The 20,580-nt window shown below is 39.7% G+C and overlaps 1 protein-coding gene across 3 annotated transcripts in view; it reads left to right on the forward strand.

Moving 5' to 3' along the window:
• Positions 1–20,580, forward strand: part of LOC126100698 (putative fatty acyl-CoA reductase CG8306) — a 225,221-nt gene that overhangs the window by 201,646 nt on the left and 2,995 nt on the right. For all 3 annotated transcript variants that reach the window (XM_049911314.1, XM_049911313.1, XM_049911315.1), the window contains exon 8: positions 2,304–2,561. In XM_049911314.1, the coding sequence (XP_049767271.1) occupies positions 2,304–2,561 (258 nt within the window). The remainder of the gene's footprint in view (positions 1–2,303; positions 2,562–20,580) is intronic.

The raw sequence follows: 20,580 nt of genomic DNA on the forward strand, positions 1-20,580 counted from the left end.
TATCGGCATAAATCAGGCTTTCTTACCAGTATCCAATTGAAACTGAATTATAAGGTAATGAAACAATGAAACAATATCTGTAGCCCGACACAATGTTAATGCCAATAAAATACTAGTAAAAGTTCGCATTGTGGCATACTAAAATTTCTTGCCACCTGTTTTGCTTACACACTTGTTGTATTGTTGCAAATGTACACTCTTTTTACAACAGTTATGTGAAAAGGCCAGCTAGTGGATATAAGCCGCATCCAGACTCTTTTGAGTGTGAAATTTGGATTAAAAGTGCGGCTAATTTTCAGAATGATACGAGGTGCATTCAAGTTCTAAGGTCTCCGATTTTTTTTCTCTGGACTGGAAAGAGATAGAAACATGCGCATTGTTTTAAAATGAGGCCGCGTTCATTGTCAATACGTCCCAGAGATGGCAGCACCCTATGGCAGATGGAATTGTACCGCCAGCGGCGAGAATGAGAACTGTTTTAAATACTTAAAATGGCGACGTTTTTCCTTACTTGAACAGCGTGCAATCATTCGTTTTCTGAATTTGCGTGGTGTGAAACCAATTGAAATTCATCGACAGTTGAAGGAGAAATGGGTGATGGAGTTATGGATGTGTCGAAAGTGCGTTCGTGGGTGCGACAGTTTAATGAAGGCAGAACATCATGTGACAACAAACCAAAACAACCTCGGGCTCGCACAAGCCGGTCTGACGTCATGATCGAGAAAGTGGAGAGAATTGTTTTGGGGGATTGCCGAATGACTGTTGAACAGATCGCCTCCAGAGTTGGCATTTCTGTGGGTTCTGTGCACACAATCCTGCATGACGACATGAAAATGCGAAAAGTGTCATCCAGGTGGGTGCCACGAATGCTGACGGCCGACCACATGGCTGCCCGTGTGGCATGTTGCCAAGCAATGTTGATGCGCAACGACAGCATGAATGGGACTTTCTTTCCGTTGGTTGTGACAATGGATGAGATGTGGATGCCATTTTTCAATCCAGAAACAAAGCGCCAGTCAGCTCAATGGAAGCACACAGATTCACCGCCACCAAAAAAATTTTGGGTAACCGCCAGTGCTGAAAAAATGATGGTGTCTCATTTCTGGGACAGCAAGGGCGTAATCCTTACCCATTGCATTCCAAAGGGCACTACGGTAACAGGTGCATCCTACGAAAATGTTTTGAAGAACAAATTCCTTCCTGCACTGCAACAAAAACGTCTGCGAAGGGCTGCTCGTGTGCTGTTTCACCAAGACAACGCACCCGCACATCGAGCTAACGTTACGCAACAGTTTCTTCGTGATAACAACTTTGAAGTGATACCTCATGCTCCCTACTCACCTGACCTGGTTCCTAGTGAGTTTTGGCTTTTTCCAACAATGAAATACACTTTCCGTGGCTGCACATTCACCAGCCGTGCTGCTATTGCCTCAGTGATTTTCCAGTGGTCAAAACAGACTCCTAAAGAAGCCTTCGCCGCTGCCATGGAATCATGGCATCAGCGTTGTGAAAAATGTGTACGTCTGCAGGGCAATTACGTCGAGAAGTAACGCCAGTTTCATCGATTTCGGGTGAGTAGTTAATTAGAAAAAAAATCGGAGGTCTTAGAACTTGAATGCACCTCGTATATTAATCTCTGTTTTTCAAGACACTACCCATTACATTCAGGTGCTCGTTCAAATCCTTGGCCATCACCAACAGAGTTACATTGTCCTCAGTATACCTTAATGTTTTAGTTTCTTATCCTTGAACTTTAATCCTGTTACGAAATTTCTCTTTGGTCTCATTTACTGCTTGCTGAGAGCACTGATGGAATAACATTGGGCATGTGCCACAATACTGTCTCACTCCTTTCTTAGCCACTGCATCCCCTTCATGTCCTTGAACTTGTATAATTGTAGTCTGGTTTCTGTACAAATTGTAACCGTATGTTCCCCGTATTTTATCCACACTTGCATCAAAATGTAGACACTGTCAAAAACTTTCTCCAAATCCTTAAAAGCTGTATATATAGATGTGTCTTTCTTCTCCTAAGATAAGTTGTACAGTCATCTTTGCTGTGCATGTGTAGTAAGTAGAAAAGCTACTTAGTTTTGGCAAGCCCGCTTTTCTGCCTAATACTTTTGTAGCGGGTTGAAAAGCTAATTGGCAGTGGAGTGAGGAAGATGGGAGATAGTACGTTGGGTGTAGGTAGGGGTGGAATGATGTGGGGCAGAGCAGTATTGTCTTCACAGAGAGACAGTGTGCTTGCAGTAATTTACTTTGGTTTGTAAGGTAACCACTGTAGACTGTTTACTCCACAGCTTGGTGCGTCTGCACACAAACGTGAGCCGCTCGCTGTCCCGGCTGGAACCTTTCATCTTCTCCGAGTGGTTCTTCGATAACAAGAACACGCTGGCACTACAGAAAAAGCTTTCGGAGAAGGACGCAGATTTATTCAACGTGGATGTTGGACCACTGCAGTGGGAGAACTACTTTATCGACTTAGCACAAGGAGTGCGTCAGTACCTGAACAACGAACTGCCGAAGACACTTCCTGCTGCACGTCGCAAGGACACAATGTGAGTCTGACTGCGCTAGTTAGTTACGTTGAAAGTAGGGCACAGAACTCTGTCTCAAAGTAGCCAATGCCAGATCGATAGACGTCACTAATGAAAGATCTGGAAACGAATAATGTATCTTTTTTTATTCTTCTTCCCAGATAACAATTGTAATTAAATCTACAGTTATCAAGAATCTTAGTTTCAAATGTTTGCTTTAGAAATATATCTTATTATGTTGATTTGGATGCAGAAATGCTATTTCATTTTGCATATTTTCACACATTATAGTCTTACAGAATTATTCATTGGAGCTTTGCATCTAAAGTAAAGAATTCGTTCAGCAAAGGTGAGTTGTAAGAAAATGGTATAAAGTGAAGAAACACACGTTAAGCAAAGGAATAAACTTCAAAGATCTGAGAATGTGTACACTAATTACCAGCAGATTTAATTATTGGTAGCATTTATTGCCAGTAATGAAGATCAGTGTCAGGTTAACTGTGATTTTCTCAACGACAATAAAATTTACAAAAATAATTTCCATTTACACTGTACGTTTTTTTCTATGGTGTATATTAGAATTCTTATTCTGGTGAAAATTCCAACAAATTACAACAAACTCGTCTGAAGAGTGAAATCTAGATAACATGCAGATTCAATAGAAAACTGCCTACCCTGTTCACAACTTTTATTGACAACATTCCTCTCTTCTCAGACAGTATACGCTGCATGACAAGAATGAGGCACTCAGAAGGGGGGGGAAGAAACAAAAAGTTGCACAGGTTCAGAGGGTATGTGATGTTATTTCAGTGATTACAAAATTGAGTCAAATTTAGAAAGTACTTTGCACATGAGAAACCAGTTATCAGTATGGTGTTGCACCCCCTCCCCGGCCTGAAAGAATGCTTTTCTTTGGTTGGGAAGGGTGTCACAAAGCTTTAGCATTTCACAACTGTTGTAGCTTGTGATCGGTATCCCCGTTACTGTTATCGGACAGTCGATGCCAGAGTCGGTCCCACACGTGTTCTATCGGGGACAGATCAGGGGATCCTGCTCGCCACAGTAGTGCCTCGACATCACACAGGCAGTTCATGAAGATACATTCAGTATGTGGACGAGCATTGTCCTGCTGAAAAATGGCACATTGATACTGTCACCTGAGCGGTAGCATATGAGGATACAGGATTTCTGTGACATAGCACTGTGCCATCACAGTTCCCTCAGTCACTACCAGCTGTAAACTGAAATCATGCCCAATAGCTCATCACACCGGAATACCTAGAGTAACACCTCTGTGCCTCTCCAAAACATTGCAAGAAGAGGGCCTCTGATCAGGTCACTGCATTACTCACAGACGGTGATCATCTGTAGTATTGCAGAACTGCAGCAGATTAATCATCAGTAGTCTGTACTTCCTGGTCATCGAACCAGTTCAAATGCAGCCATTTCTGTTATGATATTAATGGCAGCCTACGTTTTCATGCACAAACTTACATTGACAGCTAAGCGTGTCTTTTGGGTGATTCAGTTTTTTGTTAGGCAATGTAGATAGCTGCTATTTGTTAAGAAATGTCATTCACATCTCCAGAGAGAAATGTTTAGAGTTTCTTACTGAGATACGACAACTGTCTCTTTACCTAGTATGCTGAACATCTAAAGCCATGGTGTGATGAGCCATTGGGTATGACTTCAGTTTACAGTACTTTCATAATTATTGTTGATACAACTGCCTCATGATCTTTAATACCAGTCTCAATATAAACATCCACAAGAGGTCAGGTAGGTTTGTTGTTATTTCAAAAATATATTTCCATCATGAGTGGGGTTCCAAATATATATCTGACAGAAGACTTGGCAAAAGAAGATCCATAACAGTTGCAGTGGGCGTGGCAATGTTATTTCATGTGCCTACCCCCAAATAGTCACATTAAAGAAATTTAAACATATCTCTATGGTAATGCTTTAGTTGTCACAGCCCCGTAAAATACTATTGCTTCACCAGCAGCCATTTGTGGTTTGCAGTTGAAAGCTGGCAGCAGCACTATAGCAGTCACGGATCTTATGCTATGTGTATGTAGGTAGCTTTTACAGAAAACTAGTATTCTTTTGCAGCATGTCTCATTACTCCTACTACTTACAAAATTTTAATTATCCCAGTTGATTTATGGATGATTAAAGTCTCCCGTCAATTATGACAATATGATTGGGACCACACATAATAGTGCAAGCTGAGGTCTTCTCTTAAAATTTTCGCTTTTGTTTGAGGATGAATCTGGTGCTCGATAGTAAGGTCCAGTTATAAGTTTGTGCTCGCGTGACTGACGCACACATGGCAACTGTCTACAGACACTCAGGCCCGTCAGTGGACTGCGCCTGTTTGTGATGTGAGCAGCAATCTGGGATGGATTGTGGGGGTAGGGATTAGGTGTGGAGTGAGGAGGGGGACGGATGGCAATGTAGAGTTGGAGAAGATATGCTGCTGTGGAAGCAAGCAGGGCCAGGACAGTGGAGCTTTATCCTGTCCCCACCATGTCCTTGCTCATACACAAGCGGCATATTATCTTTCCCCACCTCTACCTTCCTGTCCCTCTCCCTCCTCGCCCCATGCCTAATCCTTAACCCACCACCCACCCCAAATTGCTGCTCACATCACAAACAGGCGCAGCCCGCTGTCAGCCCAGAGTGGCCATAGACAGTAGCCATGTGTGTGTGTGTGTGTGGGGGGGGGGGGGGGGGGGGGTTAAGAAAGAGTTCTTTGCCTGAAAGCTGCAATTTTAGCAGTCTTTTCATTGTGTCTACCTACGACTGAACACCATCTTTGTGTGTTGAGTAGCAATCTACCCTTTTCATATTGCTGTTATTCCATCTGGACTTTTTAATTATTTTGTTTCACATGTAGCTTCAATCTCTGTATATCTAGATTTGAGTTTCTTGTCTGTTGTGACAAATGCACCATCTCCATTGCCCATTAGCCTGTTGTTTCAATTTTGAACCTTCCATAAGACTCAGATCAGGGAGCTTACATTGAGTTCTGGTAACAGTGCTGCATATTGTGAGCATGTTGAAACTCTGTAAGCAAGCCTGGTCTCCTCAAACTTTTGTCAGTTGTTGGAATGATCAATGTTTGACCTCAAAGCCTAGATGACAGGCATTGCTTGTTCGGTGTGCCAGTCTGCAATGACTGCACCCTCTTACTTCATTGGTTGCTGGCACAGGCCATTCAACACGTTGAATGAGGCTTGCAAGCATACACACTGAGTACATAGTTGAGCTGCTGAAAGAACATCCATGGCAGTTAGCCACTGGTACTACGTGGGTGTTTGTTGTTATGCCATGTTGGTTGCCTGTCTGCGAATATCACATCTGAAAATTTTAGAGCTGTTGGAATGCAGCACGACTGAAGTGTGAAAAAAAAATACTAATACCTTGGGGGGGGGGGCATTGGAAAACTTTCTTTGTAATTAAAAGGAAAAGATGTGGAAACATATTTCATATGTTGAGATAAATCAAAAAATGGCGGTGTTTCAGTGTTTTATTAATATATTTTAATGCATAAATTCGTTTCTTACCTGTGTTTTAAGGAAGAGGGTAGACTTCAGTCTTTAGAGTGCATCCACATCTTGTATTTCATTGTCAGTATCTTCACCATTTCTGTTGCTGCTGCTATCATCCTCTAATCTTGTTATTAACTCTTCCAGCCTTTCCCCCAATGCACCTTCTTGTTGCCATGCCTCTTCCAAGACGTGCCAAGTATGTTTGATAATAGAAGTGATACTGCCCAGTTCATCACTCACTATCAATTCAGAGCCTTTTAATTAAAAACTTTTATTTCCATCTGTAACATATAATTCCAGCTGAACCTACAGGAATTCTATTGCATTAAAATGGCAGTGAAAGTGGAAGGCACAACACACTAGCCCATTTTCTTCTGCAATTTTGTCACTTTCGTAAACGATATATGCAATCTGTGCTCTTTAACAGTATCCGTCAGTTCTACCTTTCTCATTTCTTCTCTAGCCAGTCCACTATGTCACTCTTCCTGCTGCTGCGAGCAGGGTCTTTGTTTAACTGAATCGAGTGATATGGTTTATCATCCAGTATTATAATGGAATTCTTTTCCATGTTCAGAAGCAAAGGGTGTATGAACTACTCTTTAAATTTCGTTTCTGTCATTTCCTCATGGTATTCTGTAGATTCCTTCAATGCAAACAGCAACAAAGCATTTGGTACAAATCACCAATTGTTTCAGCTTGTAAAAGAATGAGTCAGCTGCCTTTTCCAACCAGAGCTTTTGTTGTTCCTCGTGCTGTGTCATCAGTCCATGCATTTGGTCTGAAATGACCAGCATTTGGCTACATTTTGTCCAACGAATTGATTTTGTGAGATGTACTCTTAGATACTTCCCCAAAAAAACATTATCTCCAGGCAATGATATTCTTTCCCAGCAGAACTAGTCTTCCTGAAAAAATTTTGCATCAAAACCATATCTTCTTCAGTACAACTGCAAAACTGGCTTTTACTCTGAAAGACAACTCACTATCTCGTAGCCAGAGAAGCCGCTTCGTCTGGGTTGGATATTCTTTCCATGCGCAATAGTCATATATTTGTCACCAAATTGTGTTTTCTTGAAATTATCCTGCTCTGTTGCTTTAGCAGCACAGACTCTGGTTTTGCCTGTAGTCGAAAGAGGAGCAGTTGGCTCCTGTAGATCTCCAGCACAGTTGTCCCTCATTATTTTCTCCACAGAAGTCATTCCAGTTTTCAGAGCAGCAACTAGTGGTTCAACGACTTTAGACAACTATATAAGAGGCCTGCTGCCTGCTGTTTGCTCTTTGTGACTGAAAATAGTGTTGTATGTTATATATGAGTTCATGAGGTTATATATGACATTGACACTTTAAGTTAGCACCAGTATCTACTTCCATACAGCTAGAGAAATAACCACATCATGTAAGTTTGAAATTAATGACAATGTGCACAGCACTGTTACCATGAAGTGAGTGGGTAACTCACGACCTGTGACAAATGATGAACACGTGGCAGATGCTTTGTGGTCACTGAGAAAACATGGCAGCATGTGTGATCTTGGATGATAGGGGTGGCAACTCGACACCATTATCATGGCAACATTTACGAATTAGGGAGCTCAGATTTGCAATTGGTTCCCTTCCACACAATGTGATCCAACAAGTGGAGTGTCAGGGACATTCCTTTAATGGCCCGACTGTAGGTGTTCTTTGTTATCTCGTGCTTCCATTTTTATAAATTTGCTGTATGTTCAGACTGCCAATACAAATTGATCCATACCCTTCTGACATAGCTTCTACTTGACACTGGACATATCAGGCTTGCCAACAGGTGTCGTGTTCACACTGGCTCTTTTTCAGTTACAGCAAGAGACAGCACTCAAATGTCATTATAATGGGGTAAAGGAAGATTCTGTGGCATCTACTACATAATTATCAGTTACAGGATCTGTCACTTATACACGCATCTTGGCAGATGCAGTAATTACTTATGTGACATTAAGGAACCCCAAATTAACCTGATGTAATAGTATCTATGGCTTGGAGGTGGTCACTGGATGAAAATTGGTTGCTCATAAATGAGGGCACATTGCAGCAGTTTTCAGTGGTTTTGCCGTGCTGTTGTTTAAATACATTGCAGCTGTGCTGCACTTTTTAAAGGAGACAGATCCTGTACTTACTTTAGAGGGTACATTTCCCACTGCAAGGGATAGTACTTGAGGTACCTTTTGGTATTTTTTGTATATCTCTCCTGTTAGCCCTCTCAGCATGCCAGCCACTTGGCAGTAACTGGACATCAGTGAGTTCCACTTCCAGCTGCTAACAATCAGCAACTAACTTGTCCCACACTCAAGAACAGCATTCACAGTGGGGCTGCATTGCGGCTGGTTTTTAGTTTTACCAAACTAACACTGTTGCAGTTAATGACCAACACATTTATTTTTGTTACAAAAAAGAGTAAAATTTGGGATAAAATTTACTGATTTCTTAAAGCTTGCTAGGAACTCAAGATTCTTGTCACTAACCAACTCACTACAGTGAAATCTCCTTAGCTTATTTTTGAAAGGACTACCAGTTCTGAATGTCATAAGCAGGAGAATTTACTATGTAAAAATGCTTAATTTGGTAATGATTCGATATTTTTATCTTTGAAAATGCAGAACTAAGAGTGCCGTGTTTGGGCTAATACAGGATGTCAAAATGCGACAAGTCCTGTTGTGATGTAACATTAAATTATAATTCAAAACATACCTTTTAGAAATCACATTTGAAGTATCAAGCCCAGAAACTCTCAGAATTATGTATCGGTATACAAGAAGCAAAAATGAGACAAACGTGGTGACACTGGCTAAATCCAGTGTATCGAAAGTGTACACTTGTGCCATCAGCCATGCAGGAGAGTCATGTGACTTGAAAGACAACCTTGCATGTGATTAGAATAAATAAAAACACAATAAAATTTCAGAATTTGTACACTCCCTTTTAAAAAGTGAATGTCATTTGATTTAGCATCTCTTCACTAGTGAATCACCTCTGCTAACCAAAAAAGGGTCGTCATTCAAACTAACTGTTGGTGTATTGTACAGCCTAACTACACTACAGCATGATAATCTACTTAGTCCTGTGATCACAAAGGTTTGAAAAACATATCAATTATTGACTGTTTCTTTTGTCTTGATTTTAATATTGTATTGTCTATCTTAGTTAATATGTCCCTCACTTCTCCATCAATTTCAAAACTCGAAACGTAGCTCTTAACTGTGTCCATTGCTTCAGTAGTTTTGGATAGTGTATTAACAGTTCATCCTCATCTTCATTTTCCTCTTGTTTCTCTGCCATCTGTTCCAGCAACACTTTAGTTGTCATGGACTGACAGACGGCAACACTTCCATCGTACTCAAAATATTCATCGAAGCTAAGGTACTAAGTTTTTTCCCTCGCCCCATTATTTGCTACCATTGTTCAGCTGCTATTATTTGATTTTCTGGAGCGATGTCAACTGCAAGTACCCGATCAAGACTAGCCTCCTGGGAGCATTTTGAGATTGTGCTTTCTTCCTCAAAATTCCATACTCTTCATACAAAATGCCTAGCGTCAAAGATCATAACTTTTCTGGTTGTGAAATGAAGACAAGTTAGCCTCTGCTGTGCAAGAATCTTCCTGTATTTTTGTGTCAGGCATTTTATGATGCTTTGGTCAAGTGGCTGAAGGTGGCTTGTACAACTGGGAGGAAGAAACACTACATTTGTGTTACGTAGATTGGTGATACAGAACTTTACCCATGGTCTAGTGGTAGTGTCTTTGATTTGTAATCAAAATGTCCTTGGTCCCAGGCTCAAACCCTGCCATTGCATAAATTTTGAATAAAAATCATCAGCAATTGTGGTCAAAGACATGTGGCGTAAGAAGTCACCCTCATTCTGCCAATGGCTTTGTCAAAGAGGGCGGAGGATTGGACAGGGATTTAGGGCACTTTCTTACCCTTGGGGTGGGAAATTACTTCTAAAGGCAGAAGTATCAGCATGATCAATGGTATGGGGATGCAGAAGGCAGTGGAAACCACTTAATTAAGAACACGTAATGAGTATTCACAGGACATGTATCGTTTAATTGAAAAAGTGTCGTAATGAACTGTTCATTGGCAAAAGATTCTGGAATAGTCCCCCATTTGGATGTCCGGGAGGGGACTGCCGAGGGGGAGGTGACAGTCAGAAAAAGATTGAATAACCAATGAAAGGATAACATTCTGTGAGTCAGGGCATGGAATGTAAGAAGTTTGAATGTGTTAGGAAAGCTAGAAAATCTGGAAAGGGAAATGTGAAACCTCAGTCTAGATATAGTGGTGGGTATAAGTGAAGTGAAGTGAAGTGGAAAGAGGACAAGGATTTCTAGTCAGATGTGTACAGGGTAATACCAACAGCAGCAGAAAAATGGCATAAAGGGAGTAGGATTCATTATGGATAGCAGTGCCAGCTCTTGAATATACATTCTGGGTGTTCACAAATTTTTAGTCAGATAAATTTGAGAGTACAAAGTTAATAGTGTCTGTTGTATAACAGGTATGCTTGTCAACAAGCTTATTGAACTACAGCCATTTTCAATAACAACAACATTAGTACTATTAATAATAATAATAATAATAATAATAATAATAATAATAATAATAATAATAATAAATATGTGTAACTTATCTGACAAAAGAAAGAATTGTTTTTTGGAATTTTTTTTCATTTTGTATGTAATTAAGGACAGTTTAGGGCAATAAGGAAATAATGTATAAGCTTTTGCAGTTCTCAATTTTTTTTTTTTTTTTTTTTTTTTGTGCAAGTGGGCATTTTTGTGCTTTTCATTATTTCGGAGAGTTGTACAAGATCCCTAACAGATTTATTACTTCACGAATTTACTTGTGGGCTCAAAATCGGATATCCTTATGCTGCAACCACACAGCAACTTGTGCTAACTGTAACTTTGCGTTTAATGTTCGCTTGTAGTCACACTTATTTGATTTTGCGCTCTCTCAATTAGAGGATTTTTTTCTCAGTTCCTTCTTGGGTAATTTTCCCTGGTAATTTATTTTTCTGTTCCCAGAATGAGATTTTCACTGTGCAGCAGAGTACATGATGTTATGAAACTTCTTGGCAGATAAAAGATGTGGACAGGAGCGAGACGTGAAGTTGGGACCTTTACCTTTAGAGGTCAAATGCTCTTACCATCTCAGCTACCCAAGCGCGTCTCACATCACATCCTCACAGTTTTACTTTTCTGTTAGCATTTAAAATACATTCAACATAGTTCATGTTTACACTGCACAAGAAAGCTTATTCCTGCTCAGTAAAACGGTAAACAATAAACTCCAAACGATTTCTATAATTATCACCTAATGGCAAAGAAGGGAGAAAGAGAATGACCCATGGGAGGAATATCTATCCTACTGAAACCCTGGATGACGCCCACCAAAAAAATCATAAAACAAGAAAATAGTATGCTAATAGAAGTGGCAAACATAAATATAATTGCAGCCTATTTTAAACCGCACACAAATGCTGTAGAAATAATTGACGAAATAATCACACTCATCAAACAATGCGACAGCAAACCCACCATTATTGCAGGCGATATCAACTGCAGAATAGACACAGAAAACTATAAAACAAAACTAGTCGTTGAAACCCTAGAAGAAGATGGTTTCACCCTACTTAACGATCGGCAGATACCTACATACATATGCCACAATGGGAAGAGCACCATTGATATCGCATTAACAAGAGGAGACATAGAAGGAAGTATTCAACCAATATGGCATGACTCCATTACTCCTATACGAAAGCACGTTCCAATGAAGATAAAAATAAATATCGTCACGTCACCGCCAGCAAGAAAGACCCACCAAATCACACAAAGAAAAATTGATATAGAAAAATTAACAAACGAGCAAGAACAATTAACAGAAATAGAAACTTTCATAGAGGAAGGAGACCTTGAAAAAGCAACAGACCAAATAGAAGACGTCCTAAAACATTCAGTGATACAAACAATCTCCAAAACAAGGACGGCCAAAAGATGGTTCGATGCTAAATGCTACGGCAAAAGGAACACTGTTCTAAGAATCCTCCACAGACTAAGAAACCAGCATGACGAGGAAACGTGAACTGTACGCAGAAGAGAGGAGAATCTACAAAAAACTAATAAAAGAGAAGGAAAAAAAATACATAGAAAGTGAGGCAAAAAGAGAAGCGGATGAAGCAGAGAGAGACCCATACATAGCAGCAAGACCAAGAAAAATGGCTCTTACACCAAATATAGACCTGAAGGAATGGGAAGACCACTTCAGTAAGATACTGAACAAACAAGGACTCAGAATACCCGCAAAGAAAGAGAAACAACATCAAACTAAGGAAAAAGACAATACATGGGAACCCCTAAATGAAGATGATGTGAAAGAAGTAATAAAAGCACTGAAGAACAAGAAAGCAGCAGGACCTGATAATATATATAATGAACATATAAAAGATGCAAAAGAGGCCCTCCAACACATATGGACCAAACTGTTTAACAAATGCCTGGAACTTGGAAGAATTCCGACACAATGGAGACACTCGACAATAAAAGTTCTCTACAAAGGTAGAGGAGACCCAATGGACCCAAACAAGTACAGAGGCATAGCCCTGGAAAATAGTCAATTCAAGATGTTTTCAAAGATAACACAAAAAATCCAAGCCTCTGTGGACAGTCATCTCCCAGAACGACAAATGGGTTTCAGATCTGGAAGATCAACACTTACGGCAGTCAGGCTTCTTCTAAACAACATCGACAAAGTGCTACAAAAGAAACAAATGTTGTACACAGTGTTCATACACTTTACCAAAGCCTTTGGCCTATTGGAAAGAGATCTCATAGTCCGAAAACTGAAAAACACAATGGGAGACGATAGCGTATGGGCAAGAATAATCAAATCAATCCTCGAATACAATTTAATTACAATATCAGACAACCTCCCTTTTTCGAACCCCATTCTGCAATCGAACGGAGTCTTACAGGGTGACCAAATGAGCTCTTTGCTGTACATTCTTGCCACTGAAGAAGTACTCCAAATTGGAGAAAATGAAGAAGATGTGTATGTATATGCATACACTGACGACATAGCCGTAGGTTCAACAGATATACAGAAGCTGCAGAGAATCATTGAGAAAATAGACAGATGGTGCAGTGAACACAAACTACACATAAACATAACAAAGATAGAAATGGTAATTTGCAGAAAAGGAGGCAAAACACCCAAGAATGCGGAAATCAGTATCAGAGGACAAAAAATAAAAATCTCATCAGACTTTAAATACCTAGGAGTGACATAGCAACCAACAGCCAAATGCTTCACAAAACATACAACAGAATGTGCAGCCCAAGCAATAATAGCAATACAGGACATCGAAAACATCCACCTACTCAGTCTAGAAACGGCCATGAAATTATTCAACGCAAAAATCTTGCCAATCCTGGCCTATGGGATGGAGGTTATATGGGACCACCTGACAGAAAAAAATCTAGAAACACTAGAAAAGGTAAAATCGACCTATCTAAAAAGAGCACTAGGTCTCTCAAAGACAACAAGATCTAGACTAGTGTACCTGCTAGCGAGAGAGACATTCCTAATTGAAGCCATCAGACTTAGATATATGATGCCACACACCAGGGCTTCCAGAAAGCAACTGAAGATCATGGAGGACAAATGAGAAAAAATATGGCCAAGAGTTTTATGGCACCAAAGCAATGACGAACCGCTCATGGACAGCACCAAACTTCGAACAGCGACATGTTGTAACTAGACTTTCTACTCACGGCTTTCATCATCTAATCTGCAAAAACAAAACTTATCATGACCCAACCGCAACATGTGTATGTGAACTGTGTAACGAAGCCTGTGAACGATATCACATAGAACTGTGCAGTAAAAGAGTGAAATCGATAAATGAATATGCAAAAATGTAAATGTAAAATGTTAAGCAAAGTAACTGTATATGGCTATTTGGCTGCAATTTTATTAAATAAAAAAATAAACTCCAAACATTTGTGGAAATGGTGAAACTCAAGTAGTAATGTCTACAAACTTGGTCACTTGACTAGAATACAAATGAGGTGGAGGGATCCATAAGGGCCTAAACTGTGCCGCCGCTGATCCCACATTTAAGTGAATATCAGAGAGACCAATGATAACAGCTTTTTCCTGAATTCTCGTATGTGCAGTGTGGGCCTGCAACACAGCTAAATGTGACTCACCATAAGATGAACAGATTTCAGAAGCGGTGTTACAATCTCACAATCAACAGTGATGTGCTTTATCACCTTATGATTCTCAGTGTCTCATATGGTTTATTGTGTGATAAAATTCGTAACTTAATATACTATAACTCATTCAGAAAGCCACAAAATAGGTTTACTGTCAGTATGACTTTAACATATATTGACATCTGATCTAATTTTACTACAGTATATAGTGAGTGAATTAGCACAACTGTGGTAGTGCTAACATTTAGCAGGATTTATGCCGAGCGAATGGGGATAAAAGTCTGCCGCTGTGTGTTACCACCTGCTGGCACTCACATACATTACTAGTTGAGTGGCAAGGGCTTCCTGTGCACAGTGTGAACTGTGCACATTGTTCGTCAAATCCATATGTATTTAGCCCATAAGGCAATTATCCCACAAGAATTGCGCATTTGCAAAAGCTCTTTAAAACATGGACAACTGAATGTGTGCTCGCGACCCTGATCACAAGTTTCATGGAGTCTAGAGGAGCAGTAGCAGTAGCGTGGTAGATTTAAGGGCCGTATCTTTCAGATTACATTTAACAGCATTCAAAGAAAAATAACCACTAAATCCACAAGGTGTCGAAAGTTAGGGTGTTCACATGTTCTTGTGCTCTCACACAGCAGCCGCCACTGGTGGATAGGAAGGTAGGACAGAGTGCGTGATACTACGAACAGTTCAGCCGTAGGATTGTTCTCATCACAGTTGACAGCAAAGCAACACCGACAACGATAGTTCAAGTGTACATGCTGACACTGCAAGTCAGAGATGAACAGATGAAGTATATGAGGATACTGAATGGGTAATTCAGTACATAAAGGCAGGTGAAAATCTAATAGTCATTGGGGATTGGAATGCAGTGGTAGTGGAAGGAGTAGAAGAAAGGGTTATGAGAGAACATGGGCTTGGCACTAGGAATGAGTGAAGAAAAGAACCAATTGAATTCTGCAATAAATTTCAGCTATTAATAACGAATACGCTGTTCACGAATCACAAAAGGAACATATACCTGGAAGAGGTCGGGAGATATGGGAAGATTTCAATTAGAATAAATCATGGTCAGGTAGGGATTCCGGAATCATATACTTGATTGTAAGGCATACACAGGAACATATATGGACTCGGATCACAAATTAGTAGTGATGAAGAGTCTAGTCAGGAAGAATTAGTATGCAGTGAAGTGGGATACAAAAGTACCAAGGAATGAAGAGATATGCTTGAAGTTTTCTGAGGTTATAGATACTGTGATAAGAAATAGCTCAGTAGGCAGTTCAGTTAAAGAGGAATGAACATATCTAAAAAGGGCAATCACAGAAGTTGGAAAGAAAAATATAGGTACAAAGGAGGTAACTGCGAAGAAACTATGGGTAATATAAGAAACACTTCATCTGATAGATTCAGGAAATTTCAGGGAAATTCTGAAGTACAGAAATGAAGTAAATTTGGAAGTCCAGGGAAGCAAAGGTGAAATGGTGGCATGACAAATGCAAACTAACTGAAATAGAAATGATTGTTGGAAGGACTGGCTCAGCTCATAGGAAAGTGGCAGCAACCTTCTGTGAAATTAAAAGCGAGGGTAGTAACATCATGACTGAAATGGCAATTCCATTGTCTAATGAAGAGGAGATTGTGGATAGGTGGAAAGAATGTTAAAAGCTTCTATGAAGGAGAAGACTTACCTGATGACGTGATATAAGAAGAAGAAACCAGAGTCGATGTAGAAGAGGTAGGGGATCTAGTATTAGAATAAGAATTTAAGACAGATATGAATGACTTAAGATTGAATAAGGCAGAAGCAATAGAGAACATTCCATCAGAATTTCTAAAATCATTGGGAGAAGTTGCAACAAAGTGGCTGTCCACGTTGGTGTGTAGAATGTATGAGTTTGGCTATATGCCATCTGACCTGCAGAAAAACTTCTGAAGATTGCAAGAGCTGACAAGTGCAAGAATCATCCCACAATCATCCTAACAGCTCATGCATCCAAGTTGCTGACAAGAATAATGTATAGAAGAATGGAAAAGAAAATTGAGAGTACGTTACATGACAATCAGTTTGGCTTTAGGAAAGATAAAGGCACCAGAGAGGCAGTTCCGATGTTGCAGTTGATGATGGAAGTAAGACTAAAGAAAAATCAACACACCTTCTTAGGATGTGGTGACCTAAAAAAAAGCATTTGACAATTTCAAATCATGCAAGGAGTTTGAAGTTCTGAGAAGAGTAGAAGAAACAGAATGAAGTGCTTTGATTAGAAAGGGTGTAAGACAGGTATGTAGTCTTGTGCCCCTTTATCCAATCTGTACATTGAAGAAACAACGACAGAAACAAAAGAAAGGTTCTGAGTGGAATTAAAGTCCAGGGTGAAAGGATTCAGTGATAAGGTTCGCTGATCATTGCTGTCCTTAGTGAAAGAGAAGAAGAATTAAGATTTGCTGAATGGAATGAACAGTTTAATGAGTATGGTATATGGTGTGAGAGTAAATTGAAGAAAGAGGAAAGTAACGAGAAGTAGCAGAAATGAGAACAATGAGGAACTTAAAATCAGGATTGATGGTCACGAAGTAGATGAAGTTAAGGAATACGCCTCCCTAGGCAGCCAAATAACCAAGGAGCAAAGTGGACATCAAAGGCAGACTAGCACTGGCAAAAAGGGCTGTTCCTGGCCAAGAGAAGTTTAATCAATAAACTTAATTTGTGGAAGACATTACTGAGAATGTATGTATGGAGCACAGCATTGTATGGAAATAAAATGTGGGGTGTGGGAAAATCAGAACAGAAGAGAATCAAAGCATCTGAGATGTGGACTACCGAAGAATGTTGAAACTTAAATGAAATGATAAAATAAGGCACGAGGAGGTTTTGCGGAGAATTGGTGGGGAAAGGAATTATGGGAAACACTGACAAGAAGTACAGACAGGATGGTAGAACATATGTTAAGACATCACGAAATAACTTCCAAGTTGGTAGAGGAAGCTGTAGAGCGTAAAAAATATATAGAGGAAGACATAGATTAGAATACATCCAGTGAATGATTAAGGATGTAGGTTGCAAATGCTGCTGACAAGGGAACCTCCCCATCGCACCCCCCCTCAGATTTAGTTATAAGTTAGCACAGTGGATAGGCCTTGAAGAACTGAACACAGATCGATCGAGAAACCAGGAAGAAGTTGTGTGGAACTATGAAAAAATAAGCAAAATGTACAAACTGGGTAGTCCATGCGCAAGATAGGCAATATTAAGGACAATGTGAGCTCAGGAGTGCCGTGGTCCCGTGGTTAGCGTGAGCAGCCGCAGAATGAGAGGTCCTCGGTTCAAGTCTTCCCTTGGGTGAAAAGTTTAACTTTTTATTTTCAGTTATGTGACAAACTCTTATGTTTTCATCACTTTTTTTGGAGTGATTATCACATCCACAAGAAAACCTAAATCGGGCAAGGTAGAAGAGTCTTTTTACCCATTCGCCAAGTGTACTAGTTAGGTGGGTCGACAACATATTTAACGCATATGCTGTCACCAGTGTCGTATAGAATATATCAGACGTGTTTTCTTGTGAAGGAATAGGTTGACCTATGACCTTGCGATGAAATGTCTTCGGTTCCCATTGGAGAGGCACGTCCTTTCGTCAACTAATCACATGGTTTTGCGTTGCGGTCGCAAAACACAGACACTAAACTTATTACAGTGAACAGAGACATCAGTGAACGAACGGACAGATCATAACTTTGCGAAAATAAAGACAGTAAAATTTTCAGTCGAGGGAAGATTTGAACTAAAGGCCTCTCGTTCCGCAGCTGCTCACACTAAACATGGGACCACGGTGCCCCTGACCTCACATTGTCCTTAATATTGCCTATCTTGCGCATGGACTACTCAGTTTGTATATTTTGTTTATTTCTTTATAGTTCCACACAACTTCTTCCTGTTTTCTCAACTGATCTGTGTTCAGTTTTTCAAGGCCTATCCACTGTGCGAGCTTATAACTAAATCTGTGGGGGGTGCGATGGGGATGTTCCCTTGTCAGAGATGAAGAGGCTGCCATAGGAGAGGAATTTGTGGTGGGCTCCATCAAACCAGTCAGAAGACTGGTGACTCAAAATAGAAAAGAAACGAAAAGGCATAGCATATCTTGCAGATGCACTCACACTGGTCAATAAACAGGATGATTTTCCATTTGTAACAACCAACATTGCATCCCAGGCACTGAAGGATTGTCCGAATATAGTTTTTATCACCCATGCATTTGCTTTACATATACAGGGTGATTTATGAAGATATGCAAATTGTTTAATATGTTTCTTAACTTTGAAACGAGTTAGTTTTCTTTATTGTTCAGTGAAAGAACATTAGACAAAATTATGAACAATCTTGTGAAACTGAAACAAGCAACAAAATCTGTTCATACACGTACAGCTAAAAGCATTGAACTTGGTGGAGACATTTTTGAACATTTATTGTGAATGTTCTGTGAAATTGTATGTTCACTGTACAACTTACTTAACTCTGAGCTTTGTTTTTTTACAGTTTACCATTAATTCACATGTGCTGTGGTATTAATACAAGCAGATTATCTGACACATTCATACAGTTTCAGTTAACATTATTACCATCATTTTTCCAAAATTAAATTATCTACAACTTCTGTTGAAAACTTTGTGCACTTGTCTGGAATTTAAAAAACAAATTGCGCCAAGTAGTTAATAAATTATAAATTTTAGGAAATTACTTCTTTGCTTCTCTGGATGTTCTAGAAACTACTGCAGATACACATCTGGCTCATATTTTATTAGATTCACTAGACTAATAATAACAAAGTAAGTGGAAATCGTGCTTTACTTTAACCTCGTGCAGTTTTGCGATGGCTTCATATTAGTGAAGCTGCTAAATTTCAGGCAAAGTCTTTTATTAGCTGTAACTCCATAACTAAACATTTGCAGACCTATGTTTATATGAACTTTTTTCTTTAGTTTTACTTGTAGAATAACATTTTAAAATATTTGCATATCTTTGTGAATCACCACGTATATCGACAGAAAAATGTCTTAAAATTTTTGAAGTAGCATGGACTCTTCACCTTTCCAGTTATCAGTGGCACCAACGTTTCCGTTCCACTTTCATTACAATATAACAAAACAGTTAGTGTTTCTTTACTAAGTTTTTCATAGTGCAAGTGATAAAATAAGGCTGTCTCATCTGCATTAAAAACATTACCTATGGCTGATGGAAATTTTTCCGTGATCGAACAGTGTCAATGTTCGTGCTTCCAGATTTACCTTAAATACATTAATACACCAAATTATGTCTCTTCTTGAATCTTTCGATCCTAACGATGCCATAAAATCTGCAAGCCCCAACTTTTGTGTCAAATATATTGCTTTAGCACGAACTGTTATATTGTCAATTGCAATGTTTGAAACACGAGCTTTTTTTTGTCTACTGTAGCAGCATGTTCTCCAGTTCTGGAAACTGACTAACATGAACAAAGGAGCCTGGCAACTGAAGTACACACTGTTTAGTTTGTTTGGCCTCTACGGAAGCCGGAAGTCGTCAGAGCGACTGCCGACCTACATGAACTACTTCTTTGCTTAATTGCTACCACAGCGAATGATCTGTATGAGCTGCAGATCGCCTGCACGGAACAGCGATGTCTCCCTGTGCACATTTTTGCAGCATGTGACCACAAACTTTCTACTCCCACCATTCTCATAATGCTCGGCAGCAAAAGTTCAGTGTTCAAACAATACTGATATCATCAAATTTGAACTTGAAAAGCTGGGAGGGAGAACACACACACAAGTCGGTTTAGGATGGAACTGTGACTACACTGGACAAGTGCAGTCCTCAACAATCAGTCATTCTTTCTCAGCCTGTCTGGTATGTCTCCCCTGATCTGGGGTTCTGGGTGAATTACCCGAACTCTACTTCTTTTCCAAAACATCTCCAGTCCTTTTCCTTCATCCCTCTTCCTTCCCCGTCAACCCTCTGTCAGAAGAAGGCTGCAAAATCATGCAAATGTAAAATCTTTTTTTATGTGTGTTCGCCGCAACCACTTGGTGAGTAGATTTTTTATCTACCAAATTACATTATATTGTCAAAAATTGATTATTTTCTTTGTTACCACCAGAATACTGTATGAGCTGTAATGCCTCATTTCTAACTGGGGTTTGGATATTTGCAGATTGTCATTAACTGCCCCAACCCTTTAAAAATCCTA

This window comes from Schistocerca cancellata, chromosome 9 (assembly GCF_023864275.1).
Source record: "Schistocerca cancellata isolate TAMUIC-IGC-003103 chromosome 9, iqSchCanc2.1, whole genome shotgun sequence".
Lineage (NCBI taxonomy): Eukaryota > Metazoa > Arthropoda > Insecta > Orthoptera > Acrididae > Schistocerca > Schistocerca cancellata.